Genomic DNA, 13,612 nt, shown 5'->3' on the forward strand with positions numbered 1-13,612 from the left:
AAGTGTTTTATATTGCATTATGTGGAAGCTCGCTCAGCGCATTGGTCCACACATGTCCAGATGTTAACAAAAGGGAATGATGAGGCAGTGTTCTGTAATCTAACGCCAAGTGAGTGCTGCTGGGTGCAGCTTCTGGGCTTCTTCATTTGTGACAAGTTTACTCAGAGTCTGCAGAAAATACAACCGTGAGAAAGCTACGCTTCCACAAATGGGTGCGCCCGTGTGTGACTTGGTTACTCATCTCTTTTGAAAAGTGTACACCTACTACAGTCACATTTTACGCATACCTGTGCAGATTTCAGTCCAAACACGCATTAAGACTTCTGGGTTCGGCTGCTACAATCTCATAAAACTATGTTTTAGTCATCTACAGTGTGCTCGGTGGCGGAGTTATAAAACATCTCTCAGCTGAAAGTCAGGGAAGTTAAGCATGCATCTGGACAAAAGTCAGCTGCTTGTCACTTCTGCCATATTATAAGATATCCCCACAGGATCGAAATATCCCAGGTTATGGTGGATGATGGCTTTTTGACACTCGTCACGTTTACGTTTTTGTATATAACTGGATGAATGCACAAGTGTCAGAGTAGGGTACACCTCGTTTTCAGCACAGTGAAGCACCCCGTACCACGTTAGGGACGTAAACGTAACGTTACCTTCAGGAGCCCCTTGTAGATTTCATTTTGATTACGAAAATGCAGCTCTTTAGTTCATGTTTTGTGATACTATTCCTTGGGTTTTAATGTAACTGCTCTTATAATAACCTATACGAAATATATAAAAATACTTTAATGATAACGATGCGTTTGTTTTATTTTATAAAGACTAATACTAACACTAGACGCTATGGTTAAGCACTTCGCCTTCTAATGATCACACTTTGTAGTACAGGCATCGGAGAAACATCCAAATTGATGTAGTTATCCCGAGTCTGTGGTTTTGACCTACATTGTAGTCAGTCGTGAATGCTCACTCAGTAATGTTCATATTTCCGAGGTCACTGCAATCTAGCATCGTTTCAGGAGGCTGTCCTCAGCTAACCGAGCTAGCCACGACAAGATAGAATAAACAAACAATTTAAATCCTCTGCATTAGGTCTTTGTGAAGTTGTCGGTGAGTTTAACTTAACAGCTGTCTGTTACTAATGCTGTGATGTCTAATAACACTGTTTGGAAACAAAAAGAACTGTAATAATAGCGTCCCGTCCAGCCATTGTAACTCAGTTAGCATAAACCTCAACCAGCGCTACAACTCTTGGCCTCGGCGATTGTGTTTTTGCATCCTTTAAAATACAAGGCTTACAACGTGGCAGTTAACCATGAACATTGTTTTAGTCAAAATAATGTACAGCGTTTCCCTGCCACGTACATCATCACAACTTATGATACAGCCGTTGTGTGAGTGAACTTTGAGCTTTTTGTATTTCCATTCTGTTCACCGTTGCTGACCAGCAGCTAAGGAGACAGCTGTCAGTCTATCCTTGGAGCTTAGCTGGCTCTTCTTTTCTCACCACCTGTTATTCTCTCTGTGCCACAATCTGCTGCAACACTTTCACTCGTTTTGTATTTTTTGTTTTTACACGTTGTAACAGGTTATGTATGGGATGCCACTGACTGTCTGTGTCATCCATGCAGAACTCTGTTGTTACATGTCCTGTGACTGTGTGGCCTCCTGCCCGCTTCATGTAAGAGTTGATCATCGAGCTCATGTCAGTCAGTGAAGGTGAAGAGGGGGGTCTCTTTCGGGCTGCCCCAAGCGATAACTCCCAAGACCTGCTCGACAACCCCACTAAGACAGTGGCCACGGGGAGCACACCTGAGGATCAGGTGAGGGTACATGCATAACCATGGGGGGGATAAATGTTGCTGGATGCAGCAACACTAACCCTAATATGAATTTAGTCCTAACCTGTTTCACCAGACATAAAAAAGTGACAGAAGGGACTATAAATGAAATGAAATGTAGCATAAATGACATCTTGATGCATGCTCAATCATCCAGGTAAGTAAATCTCCAAAAGTTGATTCTGTTCATCTGGACGTAGCGTTTTGTGGGAGAAACGTTTCGTCACTTGGATGAGTGACATATTAGCAAAAAACAAAAACCCAAAGGCATGAAGGATAGGCTTGAGCAGTCAGATTTGCTTGATCTTCTTTCTGATGCAACCCCCAATGGATATCTGTCTCCCCCCAGAAAGGAACCAGGGATCTTTCCCTTGTTAGCCAATTGTGTAAACCACTACTCCGTAGAGCCACTTAATAAAGGACAGCAGGATAATGGGAGTAATTTTTAAACTTCATATCCCAGAAGGTGATTATGTTTATCTGGATGCAGTGTTTTCAGTGGGGGTGACTTCTTTGCCTTTCTGGGACTTCCTTATTAAGCATGCATCACAATATAAAAGCCATATTAATCTAAATTAAGATTTTGGGTTCCCAGCCAGTCACCGGCCAGTCTCTAGGCCTGTCTGACTGAGGCTTTAACTTCACCAATCTGCAGTTTGAGAGCCACTCTGGTAGTGTGTAGTAGTAATAGATGGACATTAAATAGTGTTTGTTTTTTGTGGTTTGACTCATTGTAAAGTTTTAAGTAAAGCAGGTAATGCAAAAGTGACAACAATCCTGGTGTGATCATCTGGGCTACTGTCAGAATATCTCTGCCTGTGACTTTGGAGTTTTATCATTTACATTCCTGATGGTTTGTTGCTTTTTCCCCCTGCATGACATGTCATTAAATATGTGGTACAGTTAGTTGTGTGCCTAACAAAGTCTCAGGGAGAAATTTTACTTGCAAGATAACAGCAAGATTTAATTCCACTTTATTCTCAGTCATTATAAATCTGTCCAGATGCTTAATGCAGACTGATTTGGCTGCTGTCAGTAATGTGGGCGGGTGTTGTGTCAGGCACTGTTTGACACAATGAATTATTACTGGCAGCATTGTGTGTTAACACTGGATTTTCAGTGGAAGTAGATTGTTTACAAGCTATAGTTTTATCAGTTGTGGAAAGAAGAACAGACAAGAGGCAGCTTGTAAAGAAAAGCATAAAGTAGGGCTTTGTGCTTTTTACAAAGACAAGGCCTAATCCTGTCTTTCCTGACACCCCTTGTTCTGTCTCATGGTTTGGGCTTGCTTCATAGGATTTTACAGAAAGGCACAGCCTGGTTCGGACTTTTGAATTTACTGGTTCTAATAATTGCTGAGTTGAACAGTGCACTGTTCCAAAGACAGTAAGCACAGGAAGAAATACTGATGTCAGATTTTGATCATGTCGCCATAATTTTTCTTCAGGCTTCACCTGTGGTGGACGAAGCTTCTCCTTCTTCAGCGTCCTCTTTCGAGATGCTTGACATGGAGTCAGCTCATGCTCCTTACCAAGAAGTGCAGCCTCACTGGTTCTTCTGTCGACGTGCTGATGACAACACCTCCTGGCTTCCTTTCAGCAGAGAAGACTCTGACAAACTAGAGAATGCCTTCACCAACAGTAAGAATGTATTTTACTTGTACGTTATAAAAGATACTGTGTACTTAAATTATTACAAATGGATAGTCTGAGGTTATATCAGCAAGCATTTTTCTGGGCCTTTGTTGACAGTAGGGTGTGGTTGGAGGGTACGAACATGTGTTTGTCAGTTTGCTTAACAAAGGTCATAAAAATGGATTCTATACTGGGAACAAACAAACAAAATCCCATTTGAAAAGCTGGTTAAAAAATTTTTTTTTTATTAAAACTTGTGATTTTCCTTTAAGGAAAATGCCAGGAAGTAAGACCTGATTTTATTGTATCCAGGAAAAACTGCATAATCCCTGTGTCATTATTACAAAAGTTGGAGTTTTCCTGGAACAACTGATGGAAAGATAAACTTTCAAAACAGTGTTGCTATCACTGGCTAAATGCCCAGTAGGCCATTTGACTGTTCTGTTAGGACATGCTCCCTGCTATTAACAATTTAACCAACCGAAGTTCAGTTTCAGGGTTGGTTTGGGTGTGTCTTAGTGTTCTTAACTCCCACTGACACACTAACGTTTTGAACGTCCCCATCCAAAGGAAAACGAACACAATAATAAAACAGCGGTATAAGAATGTCATTTTAAAAGTATGACTCTTTGAACAAATAACATACTCCTCAAGGGTTCAGAAAGATGTACTTATCAGTAGATAATTTTACAATATTTAAACACCAAAGAAAGAGTCTAAATCTACGTTTAGGGGGAAGCATGTAGTTTTATTATTATTATTAATATTGATCTTGTGTGTGACAACCGCAATGAAAATATGAATGGCGTTGTACAAAATGTTGTCAATAAAGGTTAAGTTGACAAATAAAAGAGTATGAGTGTCCATTAAACTAAAGACGGACGGTGTTTCTAACAGCAGGTGCATGATTAAATTATTTCAGAAGAATAAACTTATTGTTCACTTGGTGATGCTGATGAAGTCACTGATGAGTGACCAGTAATTGCTGCAAAGTAAAACGTGTGATCAAATTTAACTTGTAAAGTAACTTCTTTAGTCCTGTAAAAATAGCATACGCTGTAATTAAATCAAAGCACCAGAGTGCTTTCTTTATTTATATCTGCGTTTGTATGTTTTTACCTCGCAGTCAGCGACGAGGGCGAGGAGGATACGGTGGTAGCTGTGGAAGGGCAACGGTATGATGTACATGTCAAGGAAAGGAAGCGTCACGCTGTGTATTGGGAGCAAGCTCCCTCTGAGGTCCGCAGGTGCACCTGGTTTTACAAAGGAGATAAAGACACCAGATTCATGCCTTATCCTGAGGATTTCAGCAAGGATCTGGAGGTAGTCAGACACAAATAATGAGCTTTCACCAGCACTCCTTCCTTCTCTATAGCTGAATACTTTCTAACTTTATAGTCTTCTCAACTTTGGTCTTAAGTAACACTTTTAATATATAAATATTTTGCAGGAAGCCTATAGGAAATCAGTGACTTCAGATGAATGGAAGAAGAAATTGGATTTTCCCACTGGAGAGACTGTCATCTTACACAATCCGAAGGTAAAGCCTGCTGTTAAAATATCAAAGAGTGATTCTGTTCATGAGACTGGCACCCAAAGAACTATTTGCATACTTAAAATGTTTTTTATTTCACTGAATTAGAAACAAAATGAAAGCAAATTACATTTATTATATTAAAAAAAACAACCAGGAAACAGACCTTATTTAGATAATAAAATATTAGAGATTTTCTCTACTGTGAACCTGCTGGGTAAAATTTTAAAAAAGCCACCCATTGCCAAAAACAATCTTCTTATGACTAATGTGATGTGAGCTTGGAGAGCACTCACAAAATTATTTAATAGCACTCTCCCTCTTTTATCTTATAACAACACTGGCTGATAACCCAGAGCTGTTATCACAGGAAACTTATCAAATTTTACATTTTGGCAAAGAGCGGGTGCTGTTAATCTTTTTGAGAATGGAAGACTTAAAACATTTGATTCACTGACAGTTCAGTTTAATACATCAAATCTTATACAAATATTTAGAGATCAAACACTTTGAGTCTAAGCTCAGATGACTCAGAACTGTTAGATAGATTTTTTATTTTTATTTTTTTTTAGATATCCAGATGCTGTTCTGAGGAGTTAACTTTGAGCCTGGGTAAACTTTCATGGCAGTTTGCAGCAGGCATAAAAAGTTACAGTATAATATTTTACCACACATCTGCACATGTCCGTTCATCTGTTGTAAGTACTCAACAGGAACCACTCCAGACTGTCCCAGTTTCAAATGTAAGCCTCGTTAACACCAGGTTGCATTGCAATCAAATGTGCCGGGCACCACTATGTTCAAGTGTTAATGCAGCAAAAGGTCAACAAGTTTCAGCAGATCTGTGTCTGGTTTGGAAGGTTTGGAAACAAAAGAAAGATGCAATCCAGCCTTTTTTCATGTTAGCAAGGAAAGCTATAATGGTGATGTGGGTCAGAGATGAGATCCTTGATTGACACACTGCTCCCTTTTCCATGTGGAAATCACAGGTCTCAGAGACGTGAATAAAAGAAAAACTTGGACACTTTATTTATGGAAGGACTTTACTTTTACAGCAGGAATGGGAGAGGCCACTGGAACTTGTTGGGGTTGATTCTAATTTGTTTAAAAGTAGATGACACGGACAATTGCCACATTTTTGTAACTGGAATCAAATGACATGGATGACATTTGTTCATATATTACTCATTGTTGTACTTCACCAAACTATTGTGCAAGCATATTGTTTTGGGTCACTATTATTAATGTCACAACTTCTCTTACTTTATGTATTATTGTATCAGCATTGTTTTTTGTTTATCTTTAAAAAAAAAAGAAGATATAATTAAACTTATTTGTCACCCATATAAGTCTCTACCCACTGTTTTTCTTCTCAGTTGATAATGCAGTATCAGCCAATAGGATTGCAGGATGACTGGGTGTCCTCCCCCTCAGAACATACCCGGCCAAGAACTGTCAAAAGGGGAGTAGACAACATCTCTGTAGAAATACCTGATGGTATGTATGATAATGTGGTGAAAGCTACTCGTCACCAGTTTCAGAAAGTATCCCACACAGTCAGCGCTTTAGGCTCATCATATTTGTACGTGTGTTTGCAGGTGAACCAGAAAAGGTGGACCATGTTGTCTTCATGGTGCACGGCATTGGCCCTGCGTGCGACTTACGTTTCCGATCCATCATACAGTGTGGTAAGTTTCTTTGTTTATATGTATATATAAATGTTCCCATGTGTGTTTATGACCTCTTTTAATATCTTTCCAGTGAATGACTTCAGGAGTGTTTCTCTATCCCTCCTGGCCTCTCATTATAAGCGTGCTCAGCAGGAAGGTCAGGTGGGCCGAGTAGAGTTCCTCCCAGTCAACTGGCACAGTGCTCTACACGGAGATGCCACTGGTGTTGATGAGTAAGTATGAACAGAAATTGGACATCAACAAAACAGGATTTCTCTGTTGCAGTCCAGCTCATGACCCTGTTAGACACTTTTCTTGTTTTCTGATTTCTCTTGTCTTCCCCACTTCCCAGGGACATCCAGAGGATCACTCTCCCCAGCATCAGCAGGCTGAGACATTTCACCAATGACACTCTGCTGGACTTGTTTTTCTATAACAGCCCCACTTACTGCCAGACCATAGTGGACACAGTGGCCTCGGAGTTCAACAGGCTACATGTACTCTTTAAGCAGAGACACCCAGAGTTCAGCGGGACAGTTTCAGTAGTAGGCCATAGCCTGGGTTAGAGATGTGCAAACGCAGAAAGTCTCGCAATCACAAAGAAGTGGGACCTAAAATGCAGAGTTTTAACTTTTCTGCTTTGTCTCTACTTCTGCAGGTTCACTGATCCTGTTTGATCTGCTAACCAATCAGAGGGATGAATCACAAGCTAGACAAGGGGTACAACATGACATTCCCAGCAAAGAATAATGAAACTTTACTGATTAGGAAAGATTGTATATTTCTTCATGGCTTTTTCAGTTCTATTTCCTCTTCTACGTAAGATCTCTGGTGAGCCCTGTCATCTGAACTGCAACACACTGGAGCAGACTCTGAACAGACTGGGCCTACAGCAATATCTGGATGTGCTGCAGAACGAAAACCTGGATCTCGAATCTCTGGTAACACATAATGAATATACACACTGAGAGAACTGAAGGTTCTATCTATGCATTACATGTTGTATACTGTTCACATAATAACACCCACTGAGTCAGTTGATTCTACTTAAAAACCCATTGATCTTCTTTTTTAGGCTCTTTGCCGTGACAGTGATCTTAAAGATTTGGGAATTCCTCTTGGACCTAGAAAGAAGATCCTGAATTATGTCAGAAGGAAATGGCTTCCAGAGGTCTGGCTCATTTCAATTATGTGGATTTTCTTCCTCCTTTTTTTTTTTTTTTTAAGAATTTGTACTTGAATGAAATGCAATTGGAGAATATTGGTGATTTTAGTGATTTACATGAATTTGCTAATTTACTTTCCTTTTTTTGGTTTAACATAGTTTAAGCCATGTTTGGAAAACCTGCTGATAATGTTTTATATTTCTTATTCATAACAGGACTGCAGGATGGGAGCAGTGTGTCAGGCACAAGGGCCACAACTTCAGCCTGAAGTGACAAGTACTCAGGATGGCAATGAGTCTTCAGGATTACCACCTCAGCAGTTCCACTTGCACAGGCCGCAGTCTGTCACTAGTGCTGTGGACTATGAGTACTTCGATGTGGGCATTGGACAGGTACAACACATGCAGACAAATACACCATTGTTATTTTTGCTCGGGGGGTGAAGCTTTGATGCATCACCTTCCTGCTTCTCTCCTCCCCTCCGCCCGCTTACCTGGACAGACCAATGGAGGCATAGCCAAGGGACAGGTGTGTCTCACATGGTGTCCACATACTCTTCGGCTTTGTCCTTTGCTGTCTTTGACCTAACTGTGTCTGGAGTTTCTGTTCATATATACTTCAGTCAGAACAGGGGGCTCTCAAGGGAGCTAAACTACAGCAGATCAATGATAAGAGAACTTTTGTCATATTGTGCCATTATTAGGGTACCGTGTTTGTCCCATTGAAAGGTACATCCCAGTGCCATTGTCTGTCTGTCCTCACACACATGAGTCAGTCCTGCATGAGTGGCCATCTCCCTGGTGTCCTCCTCACCTGCTGGTGTACTTCCTGGATGTTGTAATATTTTCAGATGGCACAGCTAACCAAGGGAGAAATTTCTATCGTGTGTGTGTGTGTGTGTGTGTCCTACAACAGAATCTGTTTAAATTATAACTCACTGTAACAAGCTAACCCCACCATTTTTCCACAGGTATCCATTGATTACCCGCAGCTTGAATTCCACCCTCAGACATTTTTTGCATTCGGTTCTCCAATTGGTATGTTTCTGACTGTACGTGGGCTTAAACGCATCGATCCAAACTACACCTTCCCCACCTGCAAGAGCTTTTACAACATCTACCACCCAGTGAGTAATGCCTTACTTAACTCAAATGCCCACTCTGATTCTGCACTCATCTCTTAAAGAAACCTCACCTGCCAGTATGAGTTGGGAACAAAAAGAGGAAATGAAAAATGTTAACAGCATTAGATTAAGGTAATTGGATTAAAGTAGACAGCTTCTTTGCTCTTTACTACTTCTTTATTTAGTTGTTGAATTCAAGATTAAAAGATTTGCCAAAGAAATAGTTGGTATATAGACAAGCACCTGCTGGACTCTTTCTCTACTCACATGATGAAAGAGGTCATCTTTTATGTCTTTTATCTGTGTTTAGTATGATCCTGTTGCCTATCGGATAGAGCCCATGATTGTTTCCGAGGTGGACCTGGAGCCCATGCTAATCCCTCACCATAAAGGCCGCAAGAGGATGCACCTGGGTATGATTATTTCTCTGTACTGAAATAAGCTGTACTATTGTAGGAACTCATTTCCGTTTCTCTTTGTTTTGTAGAACTAAAGGACAGCTTGACCCGAATGAGCATGGATTTGAAGAACAATGTTCTGGGATCATTACGGACTGCGTGGCAGTCCTTTGCCAGACTGCCGGTTGCTGCACTGCCTCCGGGGGAAGGAGGAGAAACTACAACAGAGAAAACCCTTGAGGAGACGCAGGGTAAATAACGCATGTTCATTTGCTTTATTTGTGTGTGTTGTGTGTGTTTGCGTGTGGGAGCGAATGTGCACACGTGTGTCTAACTCAGTCTCCTCGTACTCCTCTCACCCCTCTCTGCATGTTGCCCTCCTCTGTTCTGCTCTATCTGGTGTTTTCTTCTGCTTCCCTCACCCTTTACTACTTTACTATGAACCTCAGCCTCAGCGGCAGTCACTGCTTCTACTAAGAGGGAAGACAAAGGGGCTAATTTTTGGACTAAAATACTGGCGTGGTCTAGTGCCATTCATAGGCATTACTTTCGAGGTAAGCTAGCATAGTCATTTGCGTGGGGTTGATTAATAAAACAAGTAATTAACTCATTGTAATTTATAGCTGCTGTAACATTGGTTTAATGACCTTTTAGTCCTCTCTTAGAAAGCTCTAAGCCTATGAATACATCATTACTCATCTTGACCTAGAAAACGAACATGTTTCCAGTATTCATACAAAAGAGGCAGAATTAATTATTTCTACTTTGCTGCTCAGTTGCAGAGGTTTACATCGGCATTTACATTTGCTCATATACAAAGAGGGAATATGATGTATTTTTTCCTGTAGCTCATTACTGACTCAGGCTCCATTAGGCTTCTGCTTCCCACTTTTCCTTTTAGTTCTGGCTGGTGGATCCTCAGTATCATAAGCCGGTGTAACTAAAGCAGTGGACTGAACAAGCAGCACTAGCAGTTTTAAAGCAGTCAAGTTTTCTTTTCTTTCTTTTTTTAATTACATGAGAAATTAGCTGGAATATGATATTCATCTGTAGACCTCGTGCAGTAGCTACATGTGGGTGCACGTCCTGCAATTAAGTGACAGGATACCGTTTTTTTGTTTTTTATCTCAGGGCTCACAGGTATTCATTTACAACCTTATTCTAATGGAATGTTATTTGAGAGTTTTTATGTTTTAATGTCAGGATTACAAGCCAGTACATGCAAAGATAGATTGAGACGCTAACAGCCAACAGCAGCAGGTTCATCAGAAATGCATTGGGGTTTTTAGGGGAGCCTCGAGGGATTCATTGCAAACTAACAAGCACATCAGTCAAAACTACCCCAACTTACTGACATTTACTCATGATTTGCCTATAACTATACACGTACCTGATACTACATCAAATGAACTAAAATGTCATAGTAGACAAGTATTGACAAACCTCCTTCACTAATATAAACCCATAAAAACACGTTTTGTTTGTTTTGCTTTTTTAAGCCTAAAATGTATATTAACTAATGCCATGGGGTAGCGTCCCAACCCCATCTGACAGGATTTATGATGGTAGTATATACTGATTGATGTTTGGAGTAGACTTCTCAGAGTATTGTTAGTAGTGTTTGCAGAAGTGGATTTAGCTGCACTGTTTGCATTTAACTTGTATTACTCTGTAAATTTAGTTTTGTGTTGTTCACTGCAAACAGCACATGCTTCCCTCTTTGCTCTCACTTAGTTATCTGTTAATTATTTTACCACAGAGGGTAAGTAAAAGCAAAGAGCCTCTGTTGGGTGTTGTCATGGTTTCGGTGCGTGCAGCCTTGTTTGAAATGATTTCTGTCCCTTCAGGAGGGTTTGATGAGGCAGAGTCCTCAGAGTCAGTGGAAGAAAGAGAGCACCGTGAGATTAAAATGGGGATGTTAAATGGAGGTCGACGCATCGACTATGTGCTTCAGGAGAAACCCATTGAGAGCTTCAACGAGTACCTGTTTGCCATCCAGTCTCATCTGTGTTACTGGTGAGTTTTTCGTATCTGTGCAGGGTTGATGGGAATGATTTAAATATTTTTACTTCAAATAAAAGGTTTGTCTTTCTGCTTGTTAGGGAATCGGAGGATACAGCTCTACTGCTGCTGAAGGAGATTTACGACAACCTAGGTGTGGCTATCGAACAGCCACAACAGTAGGAAAGTTGTATAAATGAAGAAATGTTTGCCTGATTTTAGGAAAATGAAGGACAAATGATAGAGCCAGAGTTTGTACATTATTTTTCCAGAATGCCTTACTGTCGGGATGATACATGCCTGCCAGAATCTATCCAAACCCTTCAGTAGTGACAGTTTGACTCCAGTCAGGTGATCTAGGTTCTTCTTTTTTGTTTAACCTTAATTTAGGATGGCAGCTGCTTCTTGCCACTACAGGAAGCACCGTCGTGCTTCTGGTTGCACTATTTTTAATCATTCTTTACTTTACTCTTCTTTTACTTCAAGTTGCTGAGTTACTGAAATATTGTGCTTACAACTACCAGAAAACCCACACAATACCTTTGTACTTGTTTGTCGTCGCATGTCGAACTAGAACTCATTTTCAGGTGGCACTTTCAACAAAAACATATTCACGATTTCATTCATAAAATCAAAATGGCACATATTCTTTTATATTTATCTATAGTCTGTAAAAACATTTATAGATTTCCCAACTCTGTGCACAGTCTGCAATCACACATGTAGAGTTGTTTTGTCTGACTTAATAGGATTTTTGCTTTATAAACAGGAAAATGAAAGTTTATGTTTTGTCTGTTACGTTTTTCTGGCAGCTCTATTCTCTCTGCCCACATCAGAGACACTTGAAACCCAAAGCTGCTTTCCCATACATTTGTGCAGCGTTTTGGTAATGTTGGTGTCACTCCTGTTACTTCACAAACATACTGCTGTTAATGTAAGTAATGTTTGTGTCTAACACATGTATCTGTATGAAGAAACCATGATGATGTTTGGAAATGCAGGTGTCTTTTTGTATGCACTCTAAGTGTGGGTTGGTATTCTATGTTTTAAGATTGTGTAAACTAATGGAAAGGTCACATTCACCCACTCTCCCTCAGTTTTGTACCATTTCCTCTTTACCACGTTGTTGCTTCTTTGCATTTGGCCCAGCAATGCATCGTCTGTCCTAAAATATAGTTGCTTCGGATTCAGACTACAGTCTTCGGGCAGTTGTAACTTTGGCGTTATCCACGAGTCAGATTTTTCTTATCTCCTTCTTTGTACTGAAGTTTTGTAAGTCACCCTTTCTGTTTGCACTGCATGCACTTCTTTTTTTAAATAGCACAGAGTTTTGCAACATATTGTGATCCTGTTTCAATTCTTACGCTCTAAAATGTTAATGAATATTATGCACACGGCAAAAGAATTTTGTTGTAAAATTCATAAGAATTTCATTTCAAGTACAAGATGTATTAAAAGATGTTTCAAATTTATTTATTTTATATAAAAATATATATTTGTTGGGAAATATCAGTATTATAAGTAAGATAAATTTGCATATCAACCAACATAATGTCAAGACTATTGAGTTAGAAACTGTGTGTGTTAGAGTAATTTACCTTTTGTAAGACTCTTTTATTATCACTATCAGGGTAGCACAGCCCTCTGCATGTGACATTTGCATAAATAATGAATTAACCTGCTCAGCTGGTTCTTTTTCTTCTTTTAAAAATGCACTAAATGCGCCGTAACCATGACGATGTTCTGTAGAACCTAATGATTGTCTGTAAATTTCACTTTATAAACCACAGCCATGATAAACAGTAGAAAACAGGACTTAATAGTCCATGAGTCTTCTTCAAAACCATAACCATTGTTTTGGGCACTTTATACTGATATACTGTTATATACCAAATACAAAAAAAATCCTTTCTGATACCCTGTAAATGTGGTTACATGTTTTGTGTGCCATAATAAAATATTCCAAATGCGTTGTGCTTTTTCAGGTTTATTGAAACATGATTGTTTTGAATTTGAAATAAATAAATAGCTTTTGTAGGTTTACTTCTACAGTCCATGGACTTCATCACATGTTGTTTCATTCCTTAAGACACTCCACTAGACCTTCACTGCAGCCACTGCTGCTTATTTGTGGGTCTCTCTGCTTTCAGTTTTGCCTTCAGTAACTGTAAAGCTTCTCTGTTCCATTTGCGCTGTGAAGTGGTATCTGATCAGCATATGTCCCTGTACACTCACATCATCA

At 39.8% G+C, this 13,612-nt stretch overlaps 1 protein-coding gene across 3 annotated transcripts; it reads left to right on the top strand.

Moving 5' to 3' along the window:
• The first annotated feature begins 984 nt into the window (after positions 1 to 984).
• Positions 985 to 13,340, top strand: ddhd2 (DDHD domain containing 2). 3 transcript variants are annotated; one of them, XM_042227679.1, is made up of 19 exons: positions 985 to 1,113; positions 1,592 to 1,826; positions 3,292 to 3,484; positions 4,605 to 4,801; positions 4,929 to 5,018; positions 6,389 to 6,509; positions 6,611 to 6,700; positions 6,774 to 6,915; positions 7,035 to 7,243; positions 7,341 to 7,402; positions 7,507 to 7,623; positions 7,758 to 7,853; positions 8,064 to 8,240; positions 8,350 to 8,376; positions 8,819 to 8,974; positions 9,282 to 9,384; positions 9,459 to 9,620; positions 11,217 to 11,385; positions 11,472 to 13,340. In XM_042227679.1, exons 2-19 carry the CDS (start codon positions 1,707 to 1,709, stop codon positions 11,551 to 11,553), a joined length of 2,313 nt encoding a protein of 770 aa, XP_042083613.1. In that variant the 5' UTR covers positions 985 to 1,113; positions 1,592 to 1,706; the 3' UTR covers positions 11,554 to 13,340. The 3 variants fall into 3 exon arrangements, with proteins under 3 accessions (XP_042083613.1, XP_005940199.1, XP_014194855.1); XM_005940137.3 differs by having other exon boundaries at positions 992 to 1,113; positions 1,635 to 1,826; XM_014339369.2 differs by lacking the exon at positions 8,350 to 8,376 and having other exon boundaries at positions 992 to 1,113; positions 1,635 to 1,826.
• The last annotated feature ends 272 nt before the right edge of the window (positions 13,341 to 13,612 follow it).

This window comes from Haplochromis burtoni, unplaced genomic scaffold, assembly GCF_018398535.1.
Source record: "Haplochromis burtoni strain Fernald_Lab_line unplaced genomic scaffold, NCSU_Asbu1 Contig_276, whole genome shotgun sequence".
NCBI lineage: Eukaryota > Metazoa > Chordata > Actinopteri > Cichliformes > Cichlidae > Haplochromis > Haplochromis burtoni.

Coding starts and splice junctions, on each gene's coding strand:
- ddhd2 (XM_042227679.1), top strand. CDS start 1,707: ATGTCAGTCAGTGAAGGTGAAGAGGGGGGTCTCTTTCGGGCTGCCCCA. Junction 5,019..6,388: donor TCATCTTACACAATCCGAAG/GTAAAGCCTGCT, acceptor TTTTCTTCTCAG/TTGATAATGCAGTATCAGCC. Junction 7,854..8,063: donor GAAGGAAATGGCTTCCAGAG/GTCTGGCTCATT, acceptor TATTCATAACAG/GACTGCAGGATGGGAGCAGT.